Raw genomic sequence first — 14,701 nt, forward strand, 5'->3', positions numbered from 1 at the left:
CGTTTTTTTTTGAAGAATAAAATATTACATCGAAAGTTATATTTTGATTGCATCGCGTGCGGTGGCGTGGTGCCAGCGATTGATGAATATGCAGCTCAAACAATACCGCAGTGGCGCATTTATTATGCTGTTTACTTTTTTAATTGTTTATTTTAATGAATGGGTAACTGCCTTGTTGGGTTTTTTTTATCATTGACGGACCGAGCTGTTATCCTACCTGAAGTGGACCGTCGCGTACATACAGCAGAAAATCAGGGCCGGATTAAGCTAGCGCGGGGCCTGTAGCAAATTTAAACAGGGGCCCCTTTTAGGCTGAAAAAATCCTATTTTTATTCCCCGAAAAGTGACCTTCATATTTGAAAATGAAGGTTCATTATTTACCCGAAATCACAAATAGAAAGCTATATTCTGTATTTTTTTAATTTAAGTATATTTATAGCTAATCCGGCGCTGCAGAGAATGCAAGGAAGATTTGCTATAAAGTGCTGCCCTGTGTCCATGCGGAAGGGAGTAAAGGTGTAACGACACCTTTACTATTGCTACATCGATATAAATGGGCTTCATAAGAAGGTTCAGAGTCACACAGTGGGCGATGGAACGAGCTATGCCCGCAGTATCTCTGCGTGATCGAATCTGAAATGAGAATCCGCAGAAAAATCAAAGTCACTGACATACCTCATGGAGTCGCGAAGCTACTGGCGACCACACACTAGAAAACGCTATGTTGGTCGACCAACTACCAGGAGGACTGACAAAATCAAGCAAGTCGCAGGAATTCGCTGGATGCAGGTGGCTCAGGATCGTGATGTTTAAAAGCCTATGTCCTGTAGTGGACGTCCATCGGCTGATATTATGATGATGATGATGACACTGATAGCCATTACCTTCAGACTGAGACACAGCAAAGCTGCTTGGAGGCAGTAGAAAATCCTCGGTTGAGTTTCGACACATAAAGCTATATAAACTTTTGTTTTAAACCCTAGTACGAGAAGCAGAAGCACGACGTCTGCTTCGTTGCTGTTGATATTGTGAATTTTTATTTCCTTCTAGAACTTCTTAATAGCAGTTGAGTGTTGAGATGTTTGTAGTATAAACAGTTATTTGAGTCCCGGTAATTTTTTTTCAAACACATCATGTTGGTTGTGTCTTTCACCCATAAATTTACGTACTTAATTCTATGGGCTCACCATTCCTAAAGAATTTCAGAAGATCATGTAAGGTAGGAAGGTGAAGATAAATTAAAATTGTTTTTTTACTGAACTAATATATTTAAAATTATACAATATCATAATTATTTATGACTTATTTCTGGAAAAAAATCTAAAACTAATATTTATTGACAACTAAATCTACGATCACCTAGAGTAACACTACAAAGTATTCAATTCTTCATTTGGAGTTTTTGGTAATGGTTTCTTGTTTTTTGTGGTACAATTCCACCAAATTCTATAAAAAAGGAGAAGTTATTATAAACATTAAATAATAAACCGTGAAAGCTGCCTTAAAATAAGTAGGTAATATAATTTTGTTTTTCAGTTATTTTTTATGTTTAGGGAGTCAATTGTTCGTTAAAACGACGCGGGTGACTTCAACAATAGGTTGAGTCGATTGATTATACCTTTTTAACCCCGATTCACTTATTTCACTTTCTTAAATTAGTTTTTAACAATTGAGCAGTCAAATTTCAAATTTCTTTAGTTATCATCATAACTCGTAGCCAAGGTTTCTAATTTGATAAAATGTTGACTTTCATTTGTCTTTGTAGTATCAAAGCTTTATACCTTTCAACAAGCATAATGAGTACTCCAAGGATGACTCCTGCAGCCAGAACGATGAAGGCTGGCGCTGCTCCTCCTAAAGCCAAGGCTCTTGGTGTACTTCCCCCACACTTCATCTCCCGGGTCCAGGTCCTTTCGTGCACACAGTTTAACACACCCCTTTCCAGAAGACGCGCTAGACTGGAAGGCAAATTGTAAAGAACCCAAGAGTTATGATTAGATTTTTTTTTATTAGATTTTTGTTAAAGACTATTAAGGTTTATATTTAAAAAATATACTACTCAGAAGTGTAGTTCCCGTTCCCGTGGGAATACGGGGATAAATTATAAACTGTTCATCAGGAATAATGTAGGATTCTAATGAAAAATCAGCCGGTAGATCAGAGCCTATTCAATACCTACAAACAAATAATCAGTTCTTATAGAACTGATTGTGTGATGTTAGTATAAATTTAAGAAGCTGCATTATACCTCCAACTAAAAAATTCTTTGTAAGGGCTATTCTTCTGTACACACGGGTAAAGAAGAATATGTTCGAAAGAGAGTAAAGAGTCCAGATCGCACAACTCTCTTTGGTCGAAGGTGCGAGATATTCTCTCGTTCGCTGCATTTGTCTCCGCATGGTATGCGTACCCTGGAAACAAAAGTTAAATGTTATTTGAAGTTTTCTTTGATTGATGCCTAACAGAACACCGCAGTTTCAACCGCGTAGTTCCCGTTCCCATGGGAATACGAAGACAAAATATGCTATGCTTATAATACTAAGTGAAAATGTGGCTTACTAGGTGAAAGAATTTTTATAATCGTTCCAGTATTATTGAGTTAAATTATAAAAACAACACTGCGCTTTCCGGTGTGGGGTCGTCATTTCATCACCTTGAAACCCTTCAGTCCATTGGCTCGAATTATGTGCTCCGTTAATTGAAAATAAATAAAAAAAAATACTTAACTTTAACATAATAAATATGGTTTATTTATAAACTCCCGTTAACTTAACTACGAGTGGAATGCCTTTCTTTAGATTTACCTCCTCTCCGTACCAACTCTATGCCTACGTTTATCGATGCGTCTACAGTTTTTCCTTTCTTTATCATATTATTTAGCCGCCTTTTCAATTCGTCTTCTGCTTTTGCCGCCTTTCTGTTGAAATAGTAGTCTGGTAACTGAAATAATGGAAGAAAATAAAATTATTATAATGTTTAGTAGCATAAATTATTGCAATGATAACTTTATTGTTTCATAATTTGAGGCTTCTTCGGTACTTCTATAAATTAAATCCAATTATCGTTATTCTCAAGTTAATAATGATTGTAATATTCAGAATGACTCTTTTCGGTTTATGTTGTTTGACTATTATCAAAAAAGTATATTCGTTATTTAAATTGATATTTATAAATGAATTAGCAAAAATTAAAAGATACACAATTGTATAATCAAACAAGAGAAAAGACTCATTGCTAATGCTTAAAATTTTAATAAATAAAATACAACCGACGTCAAAAACATAAAACGCACCGACTAAACTAAAAATTTAATTTTTTTTATTTATTTATTTTTTTTGGTCTGTATTTACTTTACTAACATACAATTTAAGCTATTGTCTTTTTTTTGTACACTAACAACTATGGGTCAAGGCCTGAAATAAACATATTTTATTTTATAAGTATTAATTTTTTTTTAAAGCGAAAAATAACATCGTATTATGCTCTACCTACTGATCAGTTTGAAGGCGGTGAATATGAATTGAGAACCTCCTCTTTTTTTGAAGTCGATTAAAAACAATAGGTAACGCAAAATTAATACGCGATAGCGTAATTTAACCAAGTTCAAGCGAGTGTTCACATGTCACATAAAACTACATATAAGTTTTCTTCATTCTCTACGTTTGTGAAGTCTGCCAATCCGCATTGGGCCAGCGTGGTGGACTAACCCCTCTCATTCTGAGAGGAGACTCGTGCTCAACTAAGCCGAATATGGGTTCTTAATGATAATAATGGAGGAGGAGGATACCTGTAACCAAGAATAAGTGTATCCAACGTCTTCAAACACCGGTGTGAGCGGACTGTCGAGCAGTTCCCACAGCGAGTTGATGGAGGGCGGCGGTCCGTTGAGCAGCCAACTGACTACGCTACTGGTGTAGTAGTTGTAGAGCAGGAGACAAGCCAGGCCCGTCACTAGGATTGTCACCTTCCTGGCTGAATATATATTTAATCTTACTAAAAGTTTTCTATTAATATTTGACGGCTGCGTGGCGCAGTGGGTAGTGACCCTGCTTTCTGCAACTAAGGTAGTGGGTTCGATTCCCACAATTGGAAAATATTTTTGTGATGAGCGCAGGTGTTTTACATTATCTGAGTGTATTTATACATTAATAGCGGACGCCCGCGACTTCGTCTGCGAATAGTTATAATTAGTGTGGGTAAGCTTTCGTATCCATTTATTTTTCGTTACAATTTACATTTAAACGAGAGTCAATGTAGCCATTACCGCGAAGATAAGTTAAAAAAAAAAATTAGCCGATGTCAATAACACAAAAACATACCTACCCACATAACTAGAAAGCGGAAAATAATATCATTATTATTTTTAACTACACCTCGTGAGCTGTAGCAGGGTGCGGGTGCACAGTTGCTTTACGACGTTAACAATACGTACTATTTACCGTGAATCGTTCAAACTCTCAAGAGTGAAACGAACTGTCACCCGCACTTTGCTACAGCGCACCAGGTAGGTAAAGTCGATAAAATCATAGAACCCCTAACACAGGCGAAATTCGAGGCTATTTACTGATGTGTGTAGTGTTTAAAAGAGCCATAGATAATAATATAAGTCCGGAAAATCAGCTATCAAGATTGATCTTGATTCATTTGCAAGAAAATTTGCAAATAAATCAAGATCAAATAAACCTATTTCAATATCATAGAGAGATTATAATATAAAGCACGTACCTTCCGATATTCGCCGTAAATCTTCAAACTCTTCGAAAACTAAAACAAAACAAAAGCAATTAGAATTCCAACCAAACAAAATAAAGTATCTAAAATCCCTCTTTATCCTAATACCCTCTTCATTGAGAATTACAAAATGTAATTTTTCCTTTTTCCATAAAGGGCCTGAGGATATGGTACCGTAATGACAATTTTATGAAAGAGATCTTTTGGTCATTTTATAAGCATAGATAAAGTATGTCTCTTATTTTATTAACCCAGTTAGCGTGTAAAATACATGTAACCATGGCTTTATTTTTTACTTCATTTATATAAAAAATGATCATGAATGATGATGAGATGTTTATATCAACTAGCGCTGTTCTGGCGAGCGCTGAGAAGTTCTGGGTTAGAATCCTTTATGTCTTTTTGTGGGAAAATCATCATTATTATTATTCATTAAGATTACTTATTAATTAAGTATTTTTCTACCCTCTCTGTCTTCCTCTTTATAATATTAGTATTATTAGTATAGATTAATTATTTCTTATCACTAATAAATATATTTCTAGTAGCAGAGCACACATCCCCACCACCCACCACAAGATGTCTGGCGACAGGGGGCGGAAGAACTGGTTCTCGAACTTACATTGCTGGCATATCAACGCCAGTACGGAGAAGATGGAGTAGTAGCAATAGTACACATTCATAGGTCGGTGCTCTACGATGGCCGACAGCAGCAAAACAACGCAGCAGAGTGCGCATATCCCCACTACACACCACCAGGTGCCTGGTGACAGGGGGCGGAGGAACTGGTTCTCAAACTTGCCAACACCCTGGGAAGGGATGCGGTAGTAATACCGTGTTCTGAAAAGGACAGGATAGGTTAATCTCTAATAAGTAACCGTCTTGTTGGTTAATACGTGTGGCCTTTTAGCATGAGATACTGTATCCGAGACAAGTCTCGAACCTAACCTAAGCTTGACCCAAGGATCTGGCTGGGGTTCCTGGATCAGACTACGAAATAATGAGCTTTTCTTTCTTATTAGAAGTTTTCAGCAAAAATTCTCAGACCGTAACTTGGCGAGCACGTTAAGCCGCTAGTCCCAGTCATTATCATTAATATTTGATTGTGGTCGTTAATGAAAAACATTTTCAATACTGGTACGTCTAATTCCCATATCCCCAAAAATATAAATTCCAAAATACCCATAGATCAATTAGTAAAATAGTACTTTTAACTGTTTTTCATTTAGCTTTTAAGGTTACCCAACATTTTTTCCACACTATCGATTGGCCAGAGGGTTTGAAAGGATTGAACAATAGTTAAAAGTTGTAGTTCGACTCACTCAATGAAGGTGACCGCTGGAGCGGCGAAGTCGTATCTATCAGAGAAATGAGGCAGCAAACGTAAGATTGGTGTGATGTCCTGCTCTCGAAAGTATAATCCATTCGTCACTGCCTGCGAATTGTTGTAGAATATATTTGCCATTAGATTGAAGCAGGCGTTATTTATGACAGTTTGTAATTTATCATGAACTAGCGGACTCTCGCGACTTCGTCCGAGTGAAACCCCTATAATATCCCTATCCCACCCTAAGTAATCTCTGTCCGTCTCCTGGTTCTAAGCTACCTCTCCAGCATTTATCAGTCAAATCGATCCAGCTTTTCTGGAATTATAAATAGTGTAAATAACATGACTTTCTTTTATATATATATATATAGATGATACAAAAAAAAAAATAAGATTTTTTTTTAGAAAATGCTAAAATGAAAAAAAAATCATTTGGCAATATGACACATATCCGAAATAATATTCTCAGAGCAAGATTTCTCTTTTAGGAGCATTATAAGTTGTTGATGATGCATTTGTTAGGTTTTCATGGAAAATAAATCTAATAAATTAAAAAATATTTATTGACTTTATTTATCGTCTCGTATTACCTTATGTTCCTTCACGTAATCCCCGACCCAGCGGTCAACGACTGTGTAATTGTATCTGAAAAGACGAATAATTGTAATTTCTGTTTACACAAGTTTATTCTACCCATAGCATTATCGGTTCCCAAAAACGATAGACACATCGCTTGGCGGTAGGGTGGTACCTAGTGTTCCTAAGGACTCTACTCTTTAGCCCTGAAGTTTAGGACTCAGAGTTTTTTTTAGAGCTCGGCGATTGGAACGTCTTTTAAAAATACTCGAGTCGTTATAAAGGCTCGAGCGAAGGCTTTTTTGGACTCGAGTCCTATTCTAGGGCTAATGTTTTGTAGGCGTCTAATGACTCTGGTCTTCTGGATTAAGACTAGTCATTAGAAAAAAAAAATTAAAATTCGAATCCATGATTCAAATTAATCCGCCATATTAGATTTAGAATGACGTCACACAGCTAACCATACATTCTCATGCATAGTAGACGTGTGTACTAAATTTCTTCACAATAAAAAAAGCCTAAACTCTTTAGAACTTCGTTTGGCTTTTAGCCCTTTAGCCTTAATGAAAAGACGCGAGCCTTTTTAAAACCTAGTCTTACATTTCGGCTCGAAGTTCTAAAAACGAAGATTCTTTAACAGAATTAGGCTCGAAGCTAAAGAGCTATTAGGTATTTAGCCTCCAAGTGGCCTAAAAACAAACAGAGTCTTTAAAAAGAGCTAAAAGACTCTTTTGGATCACTAGTGATGCCTAACCTACTACCGGTACTAAATTGACTCGAGCTGGGCATCGATTACAGGATCACATTTCTGTTGAATATTACATGTTTTACCTAAAGTTGTGTACTCCAGTAAGCTGATGAAGTACCATGGCGCCGGTGTGAGTGATCGTCGACACCCTGTGGTCAGGGACTCTACCCAAAACCATCTCAGGGTCAAACACTGTTGGGATTGGAGTCATCTACAAAAAATATATAGGAAAATGTAGTGACTACACTCGAGAAAGGTTAGATTAGTTTGGTTAGGGTATGTAGACAGAATATAGGAAAGGAGATTAATAAATACAAGTATGAATAAAAATGTTGGAAAGGTTAGGAACGTTTGGCGAACGTTCTTAATCTTAATCCAGGACATTCTCAATAAAGGCCAGGTTAATGAGATTGTAGGAAGGCATTGATGAGAATGGAATAAATAAGCAAGGGAGAATCAAAGATCGTAGCAACTAGAAATATCTGACTTCTGCCTATAACTACAAGAATAAGCGTGATGATTTCACAACTATTTATGTAGAATATAACCATTCTTCTTGTTATGTAATACTTAGTACAACTTTTAATGATTGAGATAAAATAAAATTGAAAGAAAAATCAAAATTTAAAATTCATTTATTTCAAGTAGGCTAAGTTTACAAGCACTTTAGAAACGTCAAGTTTGACTATTTGTAAATACTCTACCACCGGCTTAGAAGGCAGGTTCTGCTGAGAAGAATAATAATAAATAAAACTTACCACTACTGCCATTTCGAAAGCCATTTGTCGAAAATCAAATCGTCTATAATATTTGTACTCCGATGAAATGTTCAGACCTAAATATAAGGTTTTTTAAGGTATACGAAATAAAAAAAAATGTTATTTGTTTAAAAAAACAATATGTCACAGATGTCCGAAAATTGAATCTGTTTTAATGCAATTATTTTCTTTAAAAAGTAGATTTATTTTATCTACGAACCTTTATGTATATTCCAATCCCCTATACTTTTAACGACGAACGTCCCATTGCGTACTTTTCCAAAATTATATACCTCATAAAGTTTATAGCACGTTTCATCTGTCAAAAAATTAGTTTATCGACAACATCAAATAGATCTAAATATATGAACAAGTTTCTTGTAACAATTTTAATAGTAAAAGATTTACTATACTAAGAGTGTTCTATCAAATCTACGCAGATTTTCTACAATGTTTAACAAGGTTCAGGTGAAAATAAAAACGCATCTAATTATTGGGGACTGAGTCATTTAAAGTTAACCAACATTATTCACCTATGTGAGGAAATAGCTAATTCATCATCTGAATCACTTAAGAAATTGTTATCTTTCAATGATTTAATTAGATTGTTAACATACTTACCTAGTTTTGCAGACAAGGTGATATCTGCGTCGACACTCAAGTTTAGATTATTGAGAATTCTTATGGACACTTCATTTCTATTAATAAAACTTGTTTCATTATAAACATTTTCAGTAAAAACTTTTGATTTGTTTGCATTATAAGATTTTTTGAAAATATCGTTGTCTTCAGTAATAAGCCATTTGTGTCTCGAATTGAAAATAACGTTTTCTGAAGCCTAGAAAGAATAAATCTTAAATCTAAAAAATACTTAATAGGAACAAAAGAAAAGTTATTAAAATTTTATGCACCTAGATAGTTTTTGTATAATTGTGTACACTGCACAGCAATATATGTATTTATCAAAAAGATTAACTAAATAATTTTTGTAACATAATTAAGAGTGAGATATCGATAATTTTGGTTGGGTTTTGATTTTATTATTAGTGTTTTAAGATTTTAATAAAATGCATAAGCATAATAGTTTTACTCACGTAGTACATAATATTTTCGAATTCCGAGCATTTTGGATTAATCACAACGCCGATAGATGGCGCTGTTTGTTTCAAACATAAATGGAGATTTTTTGAGTATTTTGTAAACTGCCTGTCGATGTTACAGCTCGAAACTGCCACATTACGAGTTGATGCATACTTCGCAAAATTGTGGTGATACCCTAATAAAATTTTTTGTTAATATTTCAGATTAATTGATTTTTGAAGTAAAAGTTTTCGAGATGGGAAAAAACCATTGAACTCGTGACACTGTTCCGGTTGCTCTAACCGGCACTGGTCAGTTTTTTGAAAAAAATATCAAAAGCATAAAAAAATAAACTGACAGATATAATCTGGCTGGACATTACTTGAAGAATAAAGAATAAGAGATGGACTAAAAGAGTTACAGAATGGGCGTTTAAAGGCAAAAAGGATAATTGGATCATCAGAGAAGGTTTCGAGGGACGTCTTCTTGCAATTATTGGGGACAACCTACGCCAAACAAAATTTAATTAACCATAAATATTAGGGCAGGAAAATGAAATAAAGAGTATCTAACTTATCTTTCGACTTTACATCTTGATCAAAAGAAGCACTTATTTGCTTAAAAGCAATATACGCCTTACAACTAAAACGGAAAAATGTACGTAAAACTAAAAAAATATATTAAGTCGGTTTTTCCCTTTCTTCTAATTCAAAAATTTTAATATTTCCTTACATGAATCGTTTTCACATGTCAACAGACAGACAAAAGTCACACGTCTCCCCTTGAAGTAGTCAAGAACAAAGTTATTCCAATTTCCAAATATTAACGGTAAAGTGTATATCAATGGTAATATAATATTGAATAACATCTTGGTTTGTTACGACCGCCATATCCCGTGTATGACGATCATTTACGTAGTTATTAAGAAGGGATGGGGTTTTATAAGGACCCTAATAAGCCATCAAATATTCATCGACTGTCAAGTGAGTGCTTTGATGTGACATTATCTGTTGATTGATCGTTACCTTAGTTTCATAGTAGTGGTAATAACTTATAACAATACTCTCGACTCTACAAATCTCGCGACTTCGATCGCAAGAAATCCTTATTAAAAAGAACCGTGTAGGAATTTTTTTGGGGTTTTTTCTACGGAATATTATGAGGAATTGTCTCAAGTCTTCAGACACTTAGCTAGGATTGTTACCATCAAGCTAATTCACTTACTATGACGTATGTTAACTGAAATATTATACAAAATTGAGACTCTATGTAACAAATGTCTTCCCTGCCTATTGACAACGGTTCGTGAATAACAGAAGGTAGATGACATTTCTCAGTTGATGTGATTTTAATTTTAATAAATAACAACCTTTATAGACCAATTAGTGAATAGGCCAGCAGGGCTGAGTGATTATAAACTGGAGATAGGATTTCTCAAAAATCCTATTCATTAAACATACTGTATTAAGTCATAAAGTGCTATATAGTTACTTACATGATACTTTTTTTTTTGTTGTGTCGGTCTGTCTGTTTGTCCGGGCTAACCCTTGGAACGACTTGACCGATTTTATTAGAACTTTCGAAGATAGACGAGGTTATTGTGCAACATAAACATCACATTTAACCCTGAAAAAGTCCATGGTTCCCGGAGAATTTGTGAAAACTGAATTTCTTGCAAACAAAATCGTGGGCGTCTGCTAGTCTAGAAACGAAAATGGCCGACTGTAGATACTCGTATATCAAAATAATACATCAATTGCTCACATCTGTGACGATTTTGGTAATATGAGGCAATAGCACGGCTGATGTAAAGTGGGTATCATTTTACGAGTCTGTAAGTGAAATATGAGAGATTTTCCGACGGAGACAAATCGACGAACGTCCGGGAACGGTGACCATTTAACTACTCAACCCTTTTATGATTTATTACCTCGATTTAGGTGTAACGTTCAAATATTGCAGATATGTTAAATATACAAAAAGGTCACTTATCACGAAATCTCGAAAACCGCTTGACGTAGAAAGATGAAATTTGGCAGGGAGGTAATTTATTGTTAGTCGACGTCTGTTAATAACGGATTTTGCGATAGGGTCGGATTAAGGAGGTAGAAGTCGCGGGCGTTCGCAAGCCGGTATTAGCATTAAAGTTAACTACAATAGTAGAGAATCTAAAGATGGGATTTTTGAATAATTATACTTACTCATCAAGTATAGCAGATGAAGTTAATATAATTGCATTGAGTACCTCCAAGCATGAGCATACAGTATCGGTGGATACGTTTAAGGCAATAAAAAAAAACAACTTCAGATGTACTCAATCAGCATATCAGATAAGGGTTATCTTGGTACCTAAGTTTTTAGTAAGTAAAAGTATGCATTGCGAAAATCAGATGATTTTAGCTGGATTTAAGGAAATGGATGAGTTACAAAGTTGCAAAATATAATATAAAAACGTACTTATATATAACCTATATAGGTTATACATATATTAGTGAGCTGCATACACATTTCTCCTGGACATATTTGAGTACATTGAAGATATTCATCACCTAGACGACGCCGGTTTCGCCCACGTAGTTCCTGTAAAGGTTCTTGGTGACCGCGATTCGTCCGACCGAATGTTATCTTTAGAATACGAGGATAAAAAATATCATAGGACACTCACAAAGAACATGGTACCTACCTACCTAAACTAGTGGTAAAAAAAATCTGAATTGTTTCAGAAGATGCAGATATTACCCCCTACAATACCACAAACTTACAATATTAGTGTAGATTTATGTGCGGATGGTGCAATCAATAATGTTGAATTGACTACAAATCAACGCCCTTTAACTATTCTATATGGCCGGGGAAGTTCCATAAATCTAGAATTATTTGTACATTTAAGTTGAATTTCCACACTCTTCTTAGACGCATTAAATTTTTATTCACACGCTAAATTAATTAAAAAATGTTAATCTTTGCATATTTTCTTACCTAATAAGGTGGGTGCAATGGCACCCCCTAGGATCTTGTTATCAGCAAACATTAACTACGCTACTTTTCTAGATAAAATATTGTAATCTTAATCTTAAAATTCATTTGTTTCAATTAGGCTTAGTTTACATGCACTTTTGAAATGTTAAGTTATTTTTTTTTTCTTTACAAGTTAGCCCTTGATTACAATCTCACCTGATGGTAAGTGATGGAGCAATCTAAGATGGTAGCGGGTTAACTTGTTAGGAGGACGATGAAAATCCACACCCCTTTCGGTTTCTACACGACACCATACCGGAACGCTAAATCGCTTGGCGGTACGTCTTTGTCGGTAGGGTGGTAACTAGCCACGGCCGAATCTTCCCACTAGCTTAAATTGTCACGATTTAATGGTGATAATTAAAGAAGAATACTTAAAATTGTAGTAACAAGGGTTTCAAATGTGCATAAAGTATTTTTTATTCAAAATCGGTTAAGCTATCGATAAACTCGTTTCACAATTACGTGAAAATTACTTTCAAGAGTAACTGAAATGATATCATTTTCCTGTCACTTTTGATATGCTACTGAGTTCAAAGAAAACCATTATCATATTCAGTATGAAAACTGGACATAAAATGGATTGGTGAAATTACCCATGATTGTCTATCTATAGGTACTAATATTTTATAGAGGTAAGATTTGATTGTCTGTTTACATTGGATAGGCTCTCAAACTTCAGAACTGATTTGAAAATTCTTTAAATGTTGGGTAGCATCACTATCCCTGGGTGCTATAGGCTGCATTTTATACCCGTATTTCAAGGGAACCGGAACTACGCTGGTGAAACCACGTGGCCTACTTGACATTGGCTAATCTGTGCAAAACCAAAGAGAAAGAAAAACCGCGTGGCGTCCGCTAGTCATGGATAATGTCAAAGTGTACAATGTACATACTGAACAGCTTTAGTGTATCCTCAGAGGTCTTACATTCGATGCCCTCCAACAATATATGTATAGACTGGTGTGCTTACTGCAGGCTATCAACACAGGAATTATAATTTTCCTGAATTGGCTTCAAAGTATAAACTACCACATAGATTTATGAAGTTTGCTTATTGAATATTTCTTTCATTTTCAGGGTGCCGGTATCCATAAACTACCGTTTAGCCGGTAGAGGGTGGGGACACTTGACTCTAACAAAAAATAGCTTTTAAAATCTTAGTATTTTACAAACGGATCCCTAAATCAAAATATGTTTGTAGAAGACCCCTCACAACTTTCGAAGACCTATCCAACGATATCCCACACTATGACATAAACGAGTAAAAAAAACATCCCTAGTTTGAATGTAGGGAAGGTATAATAAAAAAAAAATATTTTTTAAGATTTTATTTTACGACTTTGTTTACATTTTTAATCTACATATTCATACTAATTTACAGCTTTTCAGTAGTAATAGTCTCTGCGGTAATAGATACATTGACTATCTTTAGAATGTGTATCAAGCAGTGTTGCATTTTCAATTTTAAATGTTGGAAATAGACCTTCATACTAAGTATACGCTACGTCCGCCAACGCTGGGTTTTAAAGCATCGCGCATTGGGGATAAAAAAATTAACCCCTAAAGGGTTGAAAAAGGTTAAAATTTGTGCTATTGTTAACAGACTACAAGAAGATTCTCAATTCATCGTTTTTCGTGGAAATTCGAGGCACCGGCCGCGCTCTCAATTGTACACCAGCCTTCGGCCGGGGGTTTGTGATAGGGCCTCCGACCGTGGCTACGACTGAGCATTTCCAACCTCCTACTAGGAGGACTATCGAAGTCAAGCAAGTCGCAGGGATTCGCTGGATGCAGGTGGCTCAGGATCGCGCAGTTCTTAAAAAAGGTCTTGCAGTGGACGTCCATCGGCTGATATGATGATGATGATGATGGTGACACTGATAGCCATTACCTAACTTCAGACTGAGACACAGCAATGCTGCTTGGAGGGAGTAGAAATTCTTCGGTTGAGTTCGGTTTGACACATAGAGCTATAGCTTTTGACTTTTTGTTTTAAACCCTAGAAACCACTACTACGCTTTAGTAGTAGTAGTTACTAGGGTTTAAAACAAAAAAAAGCGCAGTGTTGTTCGACCCCCCCACTAGTTGGACCGAAGACATCAAGCGGGTTGCAGGGAGCCGCTGGATGCTGGCGGCTCGAGACCGTTTTGTTTGGAAGTCCGTGCAAGAGTCCTATGTCCAGTAGTGAACGTCCATCGGCTGTTAATGATGATAAACTACTACTAACTATATCTAAGCCTGCTGTGCTTAGTAGTAGTAGGAAGTCTGCTTCGTTGCTTTCTTTTTGGAAATTCTGAATAGCAGCCCGGTGTTGAGATGTTTGCGATATAAACCGAGCTATAATTGGTTCCGGTCATTATTATGATCTCGTGTTTAAATGGATATGCCATTTCGAAAAGGGCACATGTCTGAAAATGTAATGTCCAGGAATTAAAAAGAAAGCGAATTATTTTGCAAACC

The 14,701-nt window shown here is 35.7% G+C and overlaps 1 protein-coding gene across 1 annotated transcript; it reads right to left on the bottom strand.

The window, feature by feature from the left end:
- Positions 1 to 1,569: 1,569 nt before the first annotated feature.
- On the bottom strand, positions 1,570 to 10,256 carry LOC112054196 (ionotropic receptor 75a-like). Its single transcript, XM_052884409.1, has 13 exons — positions 10,246 to 10,256; positions 8,762 to 8,838; positions 8,361 to 8,459; positions 8,141 to 8,217; positions 7,466 to 7,593; positions 6,658 to 6,703; positions 6,054 to 6,178; positions 5,354 to 5,571; positions 4,726 to 4,764; positions 3,788 to 3,972; positions 2,805 to 2,940; positions 2,249 to 2,411; positions 1,570 to 1,958 (listed from the first exon to the last, which is right to left on the bottom strand). Exons 1-13 carry the CDS (start codon positions 10,254 to 10,256, stop codon positions 1,727 to 1,729), a joined length of 1,536 nt encoding a protein of 511 aa, XP_052740369.1. The 3' UTR covers positions 1,570 to 1,726.
- Between the last annotated feature and the right edge of the window lie 4,445 nt (positions 10,257 to 14,701).

This window comes from Bicyclus anynana, chromosome 11, assembly GCF_947172395.1.
Source record: "Bicyclus anynana chromosome 11, ilBicAnyn1.1, whole genome shotgun sequence".
Classification (NCBI taxonomy): domain Eukaryota; kingdom Metazoa; phylum Arthropoda; class Insecta; order Lepidoptera; family Nymphalidae; genus Bicyclus; species Bicyclus anynana.